Source organism: Chiloscyllium plagiosum, unplaced genomic scaffold (assembly GCF_037043375.1).
Source record: "Chiloscyllium plagiosum isolate Xiang-an unplaced genomic scaffold, Cpla_swu_hap1 HiC_scaffold_2, whole genome shotgun sequence".
In the NCBI taxonomy this organism is placed as follows: domain Eukaryota; kingdom Metazoa; phylum Chordata; class Chondrichthyes; order Orectolobiformes; family Hemiscylliidae; genus Chiloscyllium; species Chiloscyllium plagiosum.
In genome coordinates, this window is record NW_028270140.1 from 5067571 (window position 1) to 5082865 (window position 15295).

The 15295-nt window shown below is 37.8% G+C and overlaps 1 protein-coding gene across 3 annotated transcripts in view; it reads left to right on the plus strand.

The window, feature by feature from the left end:
- Window positions 1-15295, plus strand: part of LOC122564005 (SWI/SNF related BAF chromatin remodeling complex subunit ATPase 2) — a 131306-nt gene that overhangs the window by 74138 nt on the left and 41873 nt on the right. For 2 of the 3 annotated variants that reach the window (XM_043718430.2, XM_043718440.2), the window contains exons 20-27: window positions 127-240; window positions 849-956; window positions 6577-6663; window positions 8100-8146; window positions 8995-9161; window positions 10170-10333; window positions 12264-12491; window positions 15239-15277. In XM_043718430.2, the coding sequence (XP_043574365.1) occupies window positions 127-240; window positions 849-956; window positions 6577-6663; window positions 8100-8146; window positions 8995-9161; window positions 10170-10333; window positions 12264-12491; window positions 15239-15277 (954 nt within the window). The remainder of the gene's footprint in view (window positions 1-126; window positions 241-848; window positions 957-6576; window positions 6664-8099; window positions 8147-8994; window positions 9162-10169; window positions 10334-12263; window positions 12492-15238; window positions 15278-15295) is intronic. The other variant, XM_043718458.2, reaches the window with a different exon arrangement.

The window sequence follows — 15295 nt, forward strand, 5'->3', positions numbered from 1 at the left end:
GCATTTTTCCTTCAAGTGGAAGAGGCTAGGGCGTGCTTTGTAAAACTTTGTAGGAAATCCAAATTAAATACAGTCTTTGAGGAAGATTAGTAAACCAAAATGTCTTCTGGATTATTTGTCTTGCAGGTTGATTTGAATGAAGAGGAAACAATATTGATAATTCGTCGTCTTCATAAAGTGCTGCGACCTTTCCTTCTGAGAAGGCTGAAAAAAGAAGTGGAATCCCAGTTACCAGAAAAGGTCATCACATTTTCTGTAAAGATTTTGAGAAACCTAGAATTGGTCAGGTAGAAGTAAACTTTTGTTGTGTGTCTGAATTAAATCTAAAAACGTTGCTTTAATGATGAGATTTCTAGAAGTTTGCTGATCTGTTTCTTGGCTAAGTCATCTCCCAGAGGTTGAAGGAGAGACAAGTTGATTAGAGTTAAAGAATCAAAGGTTGTAGTTTCATTGCTCGTTATAATCTACAGATCACCATCTAGCTCCATTCCTTCTAATGTCTCCTGCCACTGCACAGACTTCTTGTCACATGCACCTAAAAACACTTTGCACTGCCAAAACTATACGAAATGGACTTGTACTTTAAGGAAGTTGGAATGTTATCCTATTCAGAACAGGACAGTATTTATCAGTCAGAGACCACTTGCTGCTCATTTGGAATAAATGTGTATTTTCCCTTTTTAATTCGGTATTTCTTGAAAATGATCCTGACCAGTACAAGCTGAAAAGCTTGGACAAAGCTTTCTTCAGTAATACTCAAACACGTCAAACGCAAATGTTTTCTATCTGTTATAGATCCTTCTTGATTTGTATTTTTTTTATAACGACAAATTGAATTTTACTTTCAGGTTGAGTACGTCATCAAATGTGACATGTCTTCTCTACAGAAGATTCTATACCGCCACATGCAAGCTAAGGGAATTCTTCTTACAGATGGTTCTGAGAAAGACAAAAAGGTAAGGTCTTAAAAAGTGATTTGGGAAAAACATGTGGATCATTTTGAATATCACAAATGAAGCTTGCAGAAAGAGTTATTGAAGACTATATGTAATACAAAAAAACTTTGAGATATTCATATCGATTGTGCCTCTTTGAAATAACTATCCAATTAATGCCACTGTTTTGCTCTTTCCCCAATGTTCTGTAAAAGTTTTATTCCAAACATATATTCCATTTGCTTTTGAAAGTCTGTATTGATTCTGATGCCATCCCTCTGCAAGTTTCCAGTAGTGCACTATAAATCGTCAACTTGTGGGTTTTTTTTTTGGTAAAACATCTCAAAGTAATTCATAGGAATATTTATCAAACAAAATTTGACATCAAGCCATTTAAGAAGCTATTACTGCAGCTGACCTTGCTGAAGAGGTTAGTTTTAAGAAGGACTGAAGAGAATAAGCAAGTGAATTCTCGAGCTTAGCATCTGGGCAAGAGAAAGAATGGCCACAAAAGACAGAGTATTTAAAACTTAGGATGCTTGGGGAAGCAATTGAAAAGGCGGCATTTTGGGTACAGCTGTCTTAAGGGGTTGCAGGGCTGCCAGGCAGAGTTTGGGATGGGCAAGAACACAAAGGCTTTGAAAATAAGGTTGAAAGATTTAAAATCCAGTCTTAACCAAGAACTAATGTAGTGCATCAGTTACAGGGCTGATGGTTGAACAAGATTGGGTATGAGTTAGGACATGGACAATGGAGTTTTGAGTGTGACCTCAATTATGCAGAAATTGGGACTTGAGTGAAATGCATATCTGAGTCTCCAAGTTTTACAAAAAGCCTGGATGAATCACAGCAGTCTGTGTAGCAAAGGTATGTGCACAGTGTGTTAAGTGGTATTTCAGCATTTCACTGCTGGTTTGGAATGACACTACAGGTTTCCAAATGAGGATAGTGTATGACTTAAAGGGAAATTTAGCAGTGGCATTGCCAGCATCTACTGCCAATAATCTTGCAGGTAGTTTCAGTCAGAGATTTGGAATGTGCTGTCAAAGAAATCTTAACAAATTCCTGTAGCACCTCTTGTAGGTGATGCACATTGCAGTAATGGTGCGTCATTGTGGAGAGGTGAGTGGAGCAGTTTTTGTCCTGGCTGGTGTTTCGTGTTTTGAGTTTTGTTCGAACTCCTTCAAGGCAAACTGAGATTCCATTGCACTCCTGCCTTGTGCCTTCTAGATGGTAAATAGATTTTGGGGACCTAGAAAAGTATTTGCCTCTGCCCTTTAGCTGCATGATTTATGTGGCTCATCGAGTTAAGTTTATAGTCAATGGTGACCCTTCTATAGGATGTCAGTGATAGGAATGCAGTGCCATTGGAATGTCAAGGAGAGTTAGTTAGATGATCTGTTGTGGGAGTTGACCATTATCTGGCACTTGCTGACACAAACTTTTCTTACCACTTGTAAGCCTAAGCCTGTTACCTAGATCTTGCTGCTGTGAGCACAGACTTCTTCAGTATCTGAGGAATTGTAAATACTGCTGAACATTCTGCAGTTATCAATAAACAAATGTTTAGCTACCACTGCCATGCTGGAGAGGGTGGGCTAGAAACTGCACAAAGCCATATGAAAAGCTGGTGCACTCCACCACCAAACCCTTAAAACCTGACACCTGGAGGAAGAACGCCTCATCTTCCACCTTGGGACCCTCCAATCACACATGATCAATGTGGATTTCAATGGTTTCCTCATTTCCCCTCCCCCCACCTTATCCCAGATCCAACCTTCCAACTCGACACCACCCTCTTGACCTATCCTACCTGTCCATCTTCCTTCCCACCTATCCGCTCCACCCTCCTCTCTGACCTATCATCTTCATCCTCATCTTCACCTACCTATCCCATCCTCAGCTACCTCCTCCCCACACACCCTCCCATTTATATCTCAGTCCGCTTGGGCCATCCCCTCATTCCTGGTGAAGAGCTTATGCTTGGAACATTGATTCTCCTGCTCCTTGGATGCTGCCTGACCTGCTCTGCTTTTCCTGCACCACACTTTTCGACTCTGATCTCCAGCATCTGCAGTCCTCACTTTCTCCCATTTCATTGCGCATACCTATCAGATTTCTTTTGTAGCCTATCCCATCAATTAGCTCAATTATGTACTCTAGGGTAGGACCTAAATACGGCCTTGAAGTCTGGCAAGCAAATTCTTGTGCACTATGCCAAGCCACTGTGATTGGTTATGTGTCGATTCTGCCTTTAAACTATCCCATCATTTAGATGCACAATCAGTGTTTGAACTGGTGTCTATTCGTGCAAAGTCAAGTGATGTTTGTTTTTCGTCATCTTGCTCCTCCTCTTGCTGTTTCACCATGGCCTAGCCTGGTGGTAGCTCAAGGGATTAGTTTACAAGTGCAGTGAGGGGTGGGGGGGCAGGAAGGTAAAGAGAAACATGTTCACAGTAACTGTGGTATCGAAATCAGCAGACCGTGCTGAATGATGGAAAATGGTGTGTGAGACCAAGGATATGTACAAGCTATTACTGTTTCCTATGGTTTCAGAGACCGCGGTCTCTAGAGTGTGCTCCAATGAGGCAGACGCAGTCTCCTCTCTTGAGAAAAGAAAACATGTTGATGTGCCTGTGCCATGCAGGTTAGCACCTGTGGCACTGCCGTCTGCTAGAAAAGGGAGCTATTTGAGTGAGGGTGGGGCGATGTGTACGAATGATGTTGCTGTCATGGTTAAGTAACACAAGTGCATGTCAGCTGAGAACAGAATATAGCTTGCAGCAATGCTTTGTGAGGTGAAGCTATTATTTGTGCCTGAGCATTGCTTAATAGAGATTGTTGGCAGCTGAGTGAACGTGTGTTTTAAGCATTGTAAGAGCAATGGTGCACTTTGTGGGATATAACATTTAATGTGCATTCACTGACCTAGCTCTCCTTTTTTGGTGATATTCTGGAACTTGTTAGAACGTGGAATCCAGGTTCTTGAGGCTTGACCCCTAGTGCTGACTGCCATGGCTTGGACCTTTTACTTCCTTGCTTAACACTATTGAAAAATTTTAACACATTTAAACAAATCAGATTTTCCCATTTAAAACCAGTGTAAAAGCAGAAATTAGATTCTGGACCTTTCTTATAAAAAAAAAATTGAACCATAAAATTTAATATAAAATATTTCTATCTCTGTTAAGGACATAAAAACATACGAACAAGAAGCAGGAGTAGGCCACTACTCATCTGGTTGTGAGCTCAAATCTGCATACCCATCTACTCCTGATCACCTTTTGACCCCACACTTAATGCAAACCCAGTGAATTCTATCTTAAAAATATTCAAAGACTACTTCCACCACCTTTTCAGCAAGTGTTCCCAAGACTCATGAGCCCTCTGAGCAAAAACATTTAGTCTGAGCTTGTTTTAAATGGGTGACCCCAATTTTAAACAGGGGCACTGAGTTCTAGATGGTCTCATAAGAGGAACCATCCTGTCTATGCTGTCCCTGTCAAGACTCCCCAGGATTTTTGCATGTTTTAGTCGTCACCTCTTACTCTGTTAATCTCCAGCAGTCATAAGTATAACCTGACCGATCTTTCCTCATCTGGCAACCCACTTGTACTCATGTATTAATCTGATTAAACCTTTTCTGAAGTGCTTCCGATGCACTTGTGTTGTTCCAATACTGCACACGGTACTCCAAATGTGGTCTCACCAGTGCCCTGTATAACTGCGACATTAACTTTTCTACTCTTGTATTCAGTTTCTCTCGTGATAAATATAGTATTGTCTTATCTTTCCTAATTGATGGCTGTAGCTGCAAACTTACCTTTTGTGATTCATGCGTCAGAATACCTGAAGCCCTATGCAACTCAGAGCTCTCCAAAATCTCTTCCCATCTAGATAATGTGCTTTTTTATTTTGCCAGCCAAAATGGACAATTTCTTGTTTTCCCACATTAGATTCATTTTCCACATCTTGGTAACACAAAGCTTATCCATCTTTTCATAGTCTCCTTATGTCCTCTTCACAATTTTCTTTTTATCTTTGTGTCGTGATGAATCTATACCTTCCAAGTCATTTCGGCGATAGTTGACTTGCCAGCACTGATCCCTGTGGCACACCACTCATTATATCTTAGCCTATTCTGAGAATGGGCGGCTTGGCAGTGGCTGGGGTGGTCAGGATGAAGGACGGTCAAGATCAACTAGAAGGTTCAGGGACTGAGAGAGATTATTCCAAAATGTTGCCCATCGGATCACATGACTTTGCATCCAACCTGGCACTTAACATTAGAACTAAACACAGCAACATTAAATGAAAATATCATTCTGATTAACTAGCCAATGTTAAAGCAAAATAACTTAAAACTGAACAACTTAAAACAGAACTTAATAGATTTTTTAATCAACTTGTTCAGGTATATAACAACAAATGTCTGAGACAGGTGAAAGTTTGACTTGGACCTCTCGCCCAATGTTGAGACTATACTGTGTGTTGTCTACACTGGAGGCAGTATGCATAGGATAACCCTGCGTTGAAAATTCTTTTCCTCCTTTGAGGAACAATCAAATTTTGCATCTGTTGACATGAGAATGAATGGACTCTAGATCATAGCTCATAGATTTAAGGACATTTCTCTATTAGGACTAAACAATTAAAATGTACAGTCGATTACTCTGGTTAATTGACATTCCAAATTTGAGTCTCACCCTTATCTATTATGTGAATGAGAGGAGGAAGATATATAAGAGACCTACGAACTTTTTCACACAGCGTATGGTACGTGTATGGAATGAGCTGCCAGAGGAAGTGGTGGAGGCTGGTACAATTGCAACATTTAAGAGGCATTTGGATGGTTTGGAGGGATATGGGCTGGGTGCTGGCAGGTGGGACTAGATTGTGTTGCGATATCTGGTCAGCATGGATAGGTTGGACCAAAGCGCCTGTTTCCATGCTGTACGTCTCTATAACTGTTTTCAAACAAATAGAGTCAATGCTAAGCGAAAGTGAAGACTGCAGATGCTGGAGATTAGAGTCGAGAGTGTGGTGCTGGAAAAGCACAGCAGATCAGGCAACATCCAAGATGTAGGAAAATCGGCGTTTTGGGCAAAAGCCCTTCATCAGTTAATGCTGACAGTCTTAATTAAAACAGAAAATGGTGGAAATAATCAGCATATCTTGTAGCGCCTGTAAGGTTCCAAAAGGTTTTGAGCGAAATGTTAACTGTGCTCTCGTATAATTGTTGCTAGACCTACTTAGTAATTTCAGCACTTTTTATTTGTATCTCTGATAAATTTTCTATTGGTTCATATTTGTGTTTGATGTGGTGCTCTCAATGTACCTCTAGTGCAGTATTTAAAGGTTGCTCCAGAGGAAAATAGCTAACTTCTGCAATGCCAAATTTAAATAGCCTCTTTTCAAATAAAGGGTTGACGTTGATAATTACACCTGTTAAGTTAAATACTGTGATCTCTAAATACTCACATGTATACTCAAAATTGCTTGGGAGTAGTCCAGATTTATTGGTTTGGGCAGTATGGTGGCTTAGTGGTTAATACTCAATGGGCAAAATGACCTGCTCCCATACTGTAGGATTCTCTACTTGTGTTCTGTTTATCTTTTACAAAAAATTGTTTTCTTTCAGGGTAAAGGTGGTGCTAAGACTCTCATGAATACCATAATGCAGCTGAGAAAAATATGCAATCACCCCTTCATGTTTCAGCACATAGAGGTAAGTTCCCAATGCTATTTAACCAAGAATATCTGCACACTGTTACTCATTTTTGATAAAGCACAATTGAAACTTGCAGTAATTTGCATTTAAACATTTTTCTTGAATCCAGAATAAATTACAGATATGGCAAATATAATGTAAGCTTCAATAACTAATAGATTGAAAGGTCACATAAGATCATTCAATGGGATCCTTCTTTGCTTTGTTATTCAGCCTCATTTCTTTTTTTTTTGTAGAGATTTTCAGTTAGTCCAGGCTCCTGCTCTTTCACATAATCTTGTGTTCTTTCCCTTCAAATATTTATTCATTCTCTTCTTTTAATGTACTTGTTTAACCTGCTTCCATCATCGTCTCAGAGTGTCCATTGCAGACTACAACAACTCGCAACAATATATAGTTTTCTCAAGTTGCCTGAGTCTTCTGTCAGTCACCTTCAATTTGTCCTCTTGCCAGTAATCTTTCTACAATTGAAATAATTTCTCCTTAGTTACTCAGAACTATTCATGACAATGTATCTTTGTAAACCTTTACTGTGATAAATTATTAGTTTTGATTAATGCTACACATTTTCAGTTGTTCTATACTCAGTTCTGAAAATAACCTTAATACAAAATAATAATTTTAAATACAAATAAATTAAGACCAACAAAATCCTCTATCAGTGACTTTTCCCAATGCCCTAAACAAATCTACATTGTATAGTGAGCAGGGCTTGAAAATATCATGCATTATATTTGGACCAGCTGTTTTTAATTTGTTTCACAGACTTTGTACATGTCTCTTCTTGTCATGGATTAAGTAATCAGTGCATTTGAATTTATAATATCCGTGTTACCTTGGCTTTGGTATGCTCCCTTGTAATCCTTTGATTAATAAGGGAGGTACATGTTGGATTATGAGAGAGAATGTGGGAGGTGCAGGGAAAGTGAAGATTCATTTTCCCCTCCCCCACAGTGTCCAGACAATTGCTGTCTAATTTTGCACATAAATCAAACTGAGGCCATCCACTTGTGGAATTGTATATGTTAGAAAATGCATTTTATCAAACCTGTGCTTGCTTTATTTATGTAAATAAAGCATTAACTTGGCTTTGCTGTAATTGCCTTTAAAAAGTGCAGTGAGGGAGCTTTTTGTTAATGTATAATTTTAGATGTTAAATATTTTGTTATATTGTAATGAAGTGCTTTTGAAACTACTTTAGTTAGGTTTTGATCAAACAGACCAGTGACACAGTCATTTACTTTGCCCGTTCTAACTAATAGTATCACAATTATTAGAGCAGATGAAACTGCACACAAATGTTTTTCATTCCTTTCAAAGTGCTTCTTTTTAATATTACAAAAACAAATACTATTATTTGTTTCTAAAATAAATGTGACTCAGTCCCTAATAATTAACATACTGCAGTGACCATTTTTGCTTTGCTGTTGTAGGAATCCTTTGCTGAACATTTGGGTTATAATGGAGGACTCATTACTGGGTAAGTGGTAAAACAAAACTATAATGTAACACCAAATTTTGAGAGCTAATTCAAGCCAGCGTATGTTTTTGTGTATTACAGATGAAGCTGTTTTGTTTCATTAATACCATATGTGCAAATCTACCTTTTTTAGTTTACTACAAAACTGTGTGGGGGATGTCTTTTCTCCACTCTCCATATTGTTAACATTAGGCCTATCATGTCGTTTAATGGAGAAAGACAAAAAGGCTCCACACTTTCTCTGTGTTCCCATTGATTTATTTTTTCCCTATGGGATGTGGGGAAAAGATAAAAGAATGCTTAAAAGGAAACAATATCTTAACATGTTAAGATTTACAGACATATGCTTTTTTCAAATTTTTTAAACTCTACTATTTTATTGTCTGGATGGAGATCAAATCCTGTGATCTTTTCTGAGATGCAGGAATGAAACTGTCTTTTGGGTGGTGTTTGGAGCAAGGGTTACTGCTTTTGTCTGTTGCTGCATCATGTAATAATTAGGGAAGACTGGTTTCAAGTTCCAAATATTTGTAACTGTGCAGGTCATGCCGTGTCATTTACAGTGTAAGTAAAATATCTGAGATAACACAGTTGCTATTCTTTTCTTGAAGCATGTTCATAGAATGTTGAATATTTGAAGAGAGAAATGGCTTTAGGTTTGCTGGAGCAATCAAACTTATTTCATTTCCTTACTTTGTGCCATTAATCAACTTCGATACTCCTCTGTTTGCTTAACAGGATGTTTATTTAGGTTAAATGTCAGACAGATGACTGACTATTCAAAGTAATACCACTTGCCTAAGCATGCAGCAATTTAATATGCTGATGTCTCTGTTGTTTTGATTTAGTCCAGACCTATATAGAGCTTCAGGAAAATTTGAATTATTGGACCGTATTTTGCCAAAACTGCGAGTTTCTAATCACAGAGTGCTACTGTTCTGCCAGATGACATCACTGATGACCATTATGGAAGACTATTTTGCACTCCGAAGTTTTCCGTATTTGCGACTTGATGGTAGGTTAAAAGTCATGTAGGATCATGGCTACAATCGTAATTTCACCCTTAGATCCTTGATATTATGATTAAAGTCATTGAAATATTTATATAGACTTAGACTGATCAGACATCAAAGCTAACAATTTGACCCATGCCAAAAACATTATAATAGAGATTTTTGTACAACCAGAATATAATTTAGTAAAGTAAGAATTGCCTTATCATTGACATTTAAGGCACTGTGATATTTGATTAATTTCAGTTCAAAAGGTGGAACAAATCTTTCTTTGGTACAGATTATTTGGAGTTTTTAATCCACAAGGAATTGCTCTACACAAAATGCGCTGAATTTGAAAAATAAAGGAAGTAATTTTTTTGAGGAAGTGGTGTGGATGTATAATTTGTATAAAAATGAATTTGACAGCGAATGTGATCGTTATCGTCTATTGAGTTTGTTTTCCTAGTGAAGCAATTTGTACTCACTAAGCAAAAGAAAGGGTTTACTTTGAAGTGAGAGAGACATGATGCAAAAACCACAAATGAAATTGTGATGGTGGTAATTATCTTAGTTTGGGTTTATTGTCATTTATTAACTCGAAGCAAATTGTTTTTACAGCTGTGAATTTCCTAAGAATTGGCTTTTCTTTTGTGATAAATTCCTGAAACGAAAACAGAAATGACTAGAGAGAAACAGCAGGTTTTGCAGCATCTGTGAGCAGACAGCCAAGTTAAGTTTCAAGTCTAGTGACCTTTCTTCAGAGCTGGTAGTAGCTAAGAAAAGGAGTTATGCTAATAACACCCGATGGGGTTGGAAAGACAGCTTTGGAGACAAAGAGATATTTGATAGTAAGCTCAGAAAGAAGAAAAGCTGATAAGGGGGATCGTATCAACCATCACTTTGTCTAATGCTCTCTCTCGGGTGCACGCTGGCTCTCAACAGCATCTTCAGGTCTTTGTTTTAGTTCAGTAAATTCCTGAGTTGTTTTGTCTTCATGCTAAATCTCTATCTGTAACCTGTACACACAGGAACAACTAAGGCAGAGGATCGTGGTGCTTTGTTGAAAATGTTTAATGAAGAAAACTCTAAGTACTTCATATTTTTGCTCAGCACCCGAGCCGGTGGCCTGGGCTTGAATCTTCAAGCTGCTGATACTGTTATCATCTTTGACAGTGACTGGAATCCACATCAGGTTTGACACTTTAGTTTAATAAGAGAACCATGTTCTTTTGACTTCCCATGTATTACAAAAGTGAGATTAATTGAAGTTAATTATGTTTATTAATGCTTCATGTTAATGTGTTTGCCCAATTTTTTTAAAATTGTCTAATGCTATGGGGATTAATGTTTCTACTTTGATGTTTATGCTTTCCAACTATAACATGAATTGTAGGAGAGTTAATTGCATTATTCATAATACCATGGAAATTTGCTTGAGGCTAAACTTCATCTGCTGCTGATACCCTTATCATGCTCCTCTAAACCTCTCCAGCTCAGTTTAGCTCAGTTGGCTGGGTTGTTGGTTTACAGGGCAGTGTGATGCCAACAATGTGAGTTCAATGCCCATCACTGGTTTGAGGCGACTGTGAAGGATTCTTCCCATGTGTGAGGTCTGGTGGCCCTCAGGTTAAATCACCACCAGTTGCTTCTCTCTCATAGTGGGCAGCATGGTGGCACAGTGGTTAGCACTGCTGCCTCAGAGTGCCAGAGACCTGGGTTCAATTCCCGCCTCAGGCAACTGTCTGTGTGGAGTTTCCTTCGGGTGCTCCGATTTCCTCCCACAGTCCAAAAATGTGCAGGTTAGGTGAATTGGCCGTGGTAAATTGCCCGTAGTGGTAGATGTAGGGGAATGGGTCTGAATGGGTTGCTCTATGGAGGGTCGGTGTGGACTTGTTGGGCCGAAGGGCCTGTTTCTACACTGTGTAAGTAATCTAATCTAATCTTTTGACCTCTCTTATTTTTTAAAATACTCCTTGAAACTACCTCTTTAGCAACCTAATAGTTATCCATCTTGACTTCCCTTTATGGCTCACTGGTGATATTGGTATTGGTAAACAGGATGCCCACTTGGGATTTACATTGTTTAATGTTTTATTTTACTGCATTAAAGCATTGGGTGAGAGATCCCATTCTTTGCTGCAATGTGTACACGAACATTGCAGCGTCTTCAAATTGAATCCTGTAATTTAATGACAAACTATGTGCAGTTTTGGTCTCCTTATCTGAGGAAGGATGTTCTGGCTATGGAGAGAGTGCAACAAAGGTTTACCAGTGATGGCATAACTGATCTGTGAAGAGGATCTGGAGTGATTTGGTTTATATTCACTTGTGGTTAGAAGAATGACAGGAGATCTCATAGAAACCTATGAAATATTGACTGGACCCAACTGGTTAGAGGCAGAAAGGATACTCTCTATTTTTCAGGGAATCCAGAATCAGGGGTCATGGTCTAAGGATATGAGGTAGACCATTTAGTACTGAGGTGAGGAGAAATTTCTTCCAGAGAGTGGTGAGCTTGTGGTGTTCTCTGCCACAGAAAGTGGTTTAAGCCAACACATTGAATGTTTTCAAGAAGCAGTTAGATTTCTCTTTTAGAGTTAAGAGAGATCAAAGGATCTGTGGAGAAAGCGGGGAATGAGAGTCTTGAGTTGGATGATCAGAAATGATCGTATTGAATGGCAGAGCAGAGTAGAAGGGCCAATTGGCCTACTCCTCCTATTTTCTTTGTTTCTATGACACTTTGTAAGTTTGAGTTCTTCAGTAATTTGCATTCTTCAGTTGCGTGTTCTTGAACCAGTTGAATCCTAAGCTACTTAGTTATTCCTGTGGAAGCCTGATTTGACAGTCTGTTTCATTGATCCTCTCTATTCCATAGCACAGCTTCTTCTGTCTCTTGGCCACCTCTTTGAGCCGCATCAAAATCATAAATCGTCACCTTCTTACATTTTGTGGTGGGTTATCCCCAAAGGAAGAGACAGCTAAAAACTTGAGAGTAGCTTATCGATGATAAGTAAGCTGCAGGATAATTTTGGATTCTGATTTAATACTGTTGGATTCAAAATTTGCTGAAACTTCTTTCTTTTCATTTCTCCATTTGTTTCTCCATCTCCTCTCCCTGCAAGGATTTGCAAGCCCAAGATAGGGCTCACCGTATTGGACAGCAGAATGAAGTCCGTGTCTTGCGCCTCTGCACAGTCAACAGTGTGGAGGAGAAAATTCTTGCTGCTGCCAAATACAAGCTTAATGTGGACCAGAAAGTTATCCAGGCTGGTATGTTTGATCAAAAATCTTCAAGTCATGAGCGTCGAGCTTTCCTGCAGGCTTTGCTGGAGCATGAGGAACAGAATGAGGTATGTATTATGCTTTACAATGATTAAGTCTGAGAATTTTTTGTTGCAAGGCCTCTGTATCTGCAGAGATTTGCACCATGAAATGCTTAATCTGCTTTCACAAAAAGTCACTCAAGGGCATAAGAATTAATATTTATAAAAAGAATGAGAAATATTAGATGTTAAATACCATAATGTATGCAAAGAATGTTTAAATTGTTAGCATTAAATTAAAGCCGTTATTGGTATCTAAATATGAAAAGCTGCGACAGTATCTCAAACTAGGAAATACTATCATAATTATTTAAAATATCCAATTGCTACTATAACCAAGTTTGGAAGAGTCTTATCTAATCACTCTTCTGACATTTAGCTTTATTTATTGAAATGTTGCATGATTTACCCTTATTAGTATGGTATGTTCCTCTAGCTCTATGAAGCCTTCATTCTGTTACTCTGATTTCTGACAATTCTGAGCAATAGAACATTGATAACAGAATGCACACAATCCCTGTGATGACAAGCATTTTATTGTGTTGCTGTTGTAAAGCTGGCTTTAATTTTGGTTTAACCCAGCAAATCAAGTAAACTAAGCACTTGATAATCATACGGGAGAATGGGTAACCCACTTTTATAATATAATTAAGTATTCTTTACCTAAAGATCTATCCATGCCTTTGGATTAGATGCTTTTTGTAGGATGCTGTTAACACAATTTGTGTTAATTGTACTTGCACAAGTGCCTCATTCTTGGTGAGGAGAGGCTTTTTTTCTTTTGATTTTGATTAAAGTTGTCTATCAAAAGAATCTGATTATCTTGGGGAAAATTAAAATATTGAAAAATGTAAGCTAGTGTTTTTGCATGTGTCTTTTGACAATGTGTTCTGTTATTGGTGCACATTGTATCTAAGCTGATACCTGAATGTTTGTTTACATAAATTAGCTGATCTTCATTCTAAAAGTGTATCCTTACTTAAAGTATATGCAGTAGAATTTAAAAAGCAGACATTGTTCATCTGTGTGCACACATCCACTGACCTAGATATAACAATATTAATCTCTGCAGTACATTCAACCATTCTCACTCCGATAGCTAGAGGAATCCTCACTAGTCTATGATATGAGAGAAGGGTCTCTGGAAGTTAAAGATCTGAAAATCTCTGAAGGATAGGTTTTGTTGAATAAAGCCCAAGAGTGTTCACATTCACTAACAAATGTGAGGCATGAGACCTTGTGTGTTTCTAAGTAATATATTGTTAAAAATGCAAAAGACCTCATTTTAATATCCATTTGACTCTTGCAGTTCTGTCCTGTTTAATAATAGTGAATGTGTCAAGTAAATATTCCCAGGCTACCAATATGATTGCAAGACTTTTTATATTATGGCATATAATAGACCAACTTGTTCTGTGATTGAGCCATAAAAGCTTTGATTTGTTTTGTTGCCATCAATATTGAATAATGGTCTTTCAGTGCCAATCTGTTTGCCTGTCAAAGCCACAGATATTGTTAAGAAACTTCCAAACATGTTGCAAGTTTGCAGAATGTGCCTTTATCATGGATCTGAGATATATATTAAATTGTTGGCAGAAATGTGGATTATTTAATTTCCATCCAGTTAGTTAATGTGAAGTTTGATATTATGATTAGTAATCAATACTTCTGTGCAGTGTTTAAATAGTGGTCGAAGCTTTTAGTTTCTGGTTGCTAATTTCAAGTACTTTACAATGACAGAGAAACAGTTTCTTCAAATCTTGCAGTAACTCTTCATAGCAACAACAGGTAGTGTTTGAGTTCTGTATTTCTACATCTCTTTCATTGGTGTTGCCTCTCTATGTAATAATTTTCAATTTTGTTTTCTACAATAAGTTTTCACTTCAGTGAATTTGCGCTCACATCAGCTGCAAATCCAACAACAGATGGTCAGCTTTATTGTACTGCCAATACTGAAGAACGAAAACAAGTAGATATGGTTTAAATAAAATTTTTAAAATGTGCTTTTGTTTTTGTGTAGCATCCCCTGACACATAAAATAAATGTATTTTCCCCTTCAGTTGTATTGTTGAGGTTATTGTGAAAGGATGGAGACCATTAGGAATGTGCTGCATTAGAGTGTTTCAAGATTCTTTCTGGTAATAAAAAATTACTTTGAACATTTGGTCTTAGCATTCTAGAAAAACAATTTCTTTTAGGATTTCTTTTGTGAGTAAGTCATCTATAATGCAATGAATTTACATTATCTATAGATATTTACAACAAGCATAAATCTCCTTGTAGCAGGTGAAATTAATATTTCTTTTTGTTTCAGATAGTATCTTATGTTGACTTAAGTTTTTAGTTGATTTCCTTTTTAAAAGTATTATATTTAGAGTATCTTTTCAAGGGAGCCGGTGTTCTCTTTATTTTACAGCTGCAAATATGCACAGAAATTACTCTGAGACTATAATTCTCTTTGCATATATCAGAACATTTTTCATTGAAATGAGTAGCAGTTTGGTTAAAAATTTTCCTTGAAGGGCAAAGAATCAAAATTAATCTGGTAGTTAACATGGCTCATTTTCTATAAAATAATATTTTAGGAGTGACCATTCCCATTGTCCAAAGTATTAGGTTGTCTGAATTCAGCAGACCAGTCGTAACCAACTGTTTTCCCCATAAGTTGACAAATTTCATTTTACTGTCATGTGCAGTCCTCAAGTGTTCTGAAGCATCTTCTGCTGTATTGTTGGAGAAATCAATCTTGTAACATTGCATTCTTTCACCACCAGGGGGACACCAATGCTTCTCCTTCCTGCAGTACTACCTGGGTAGGATAACATCACTGG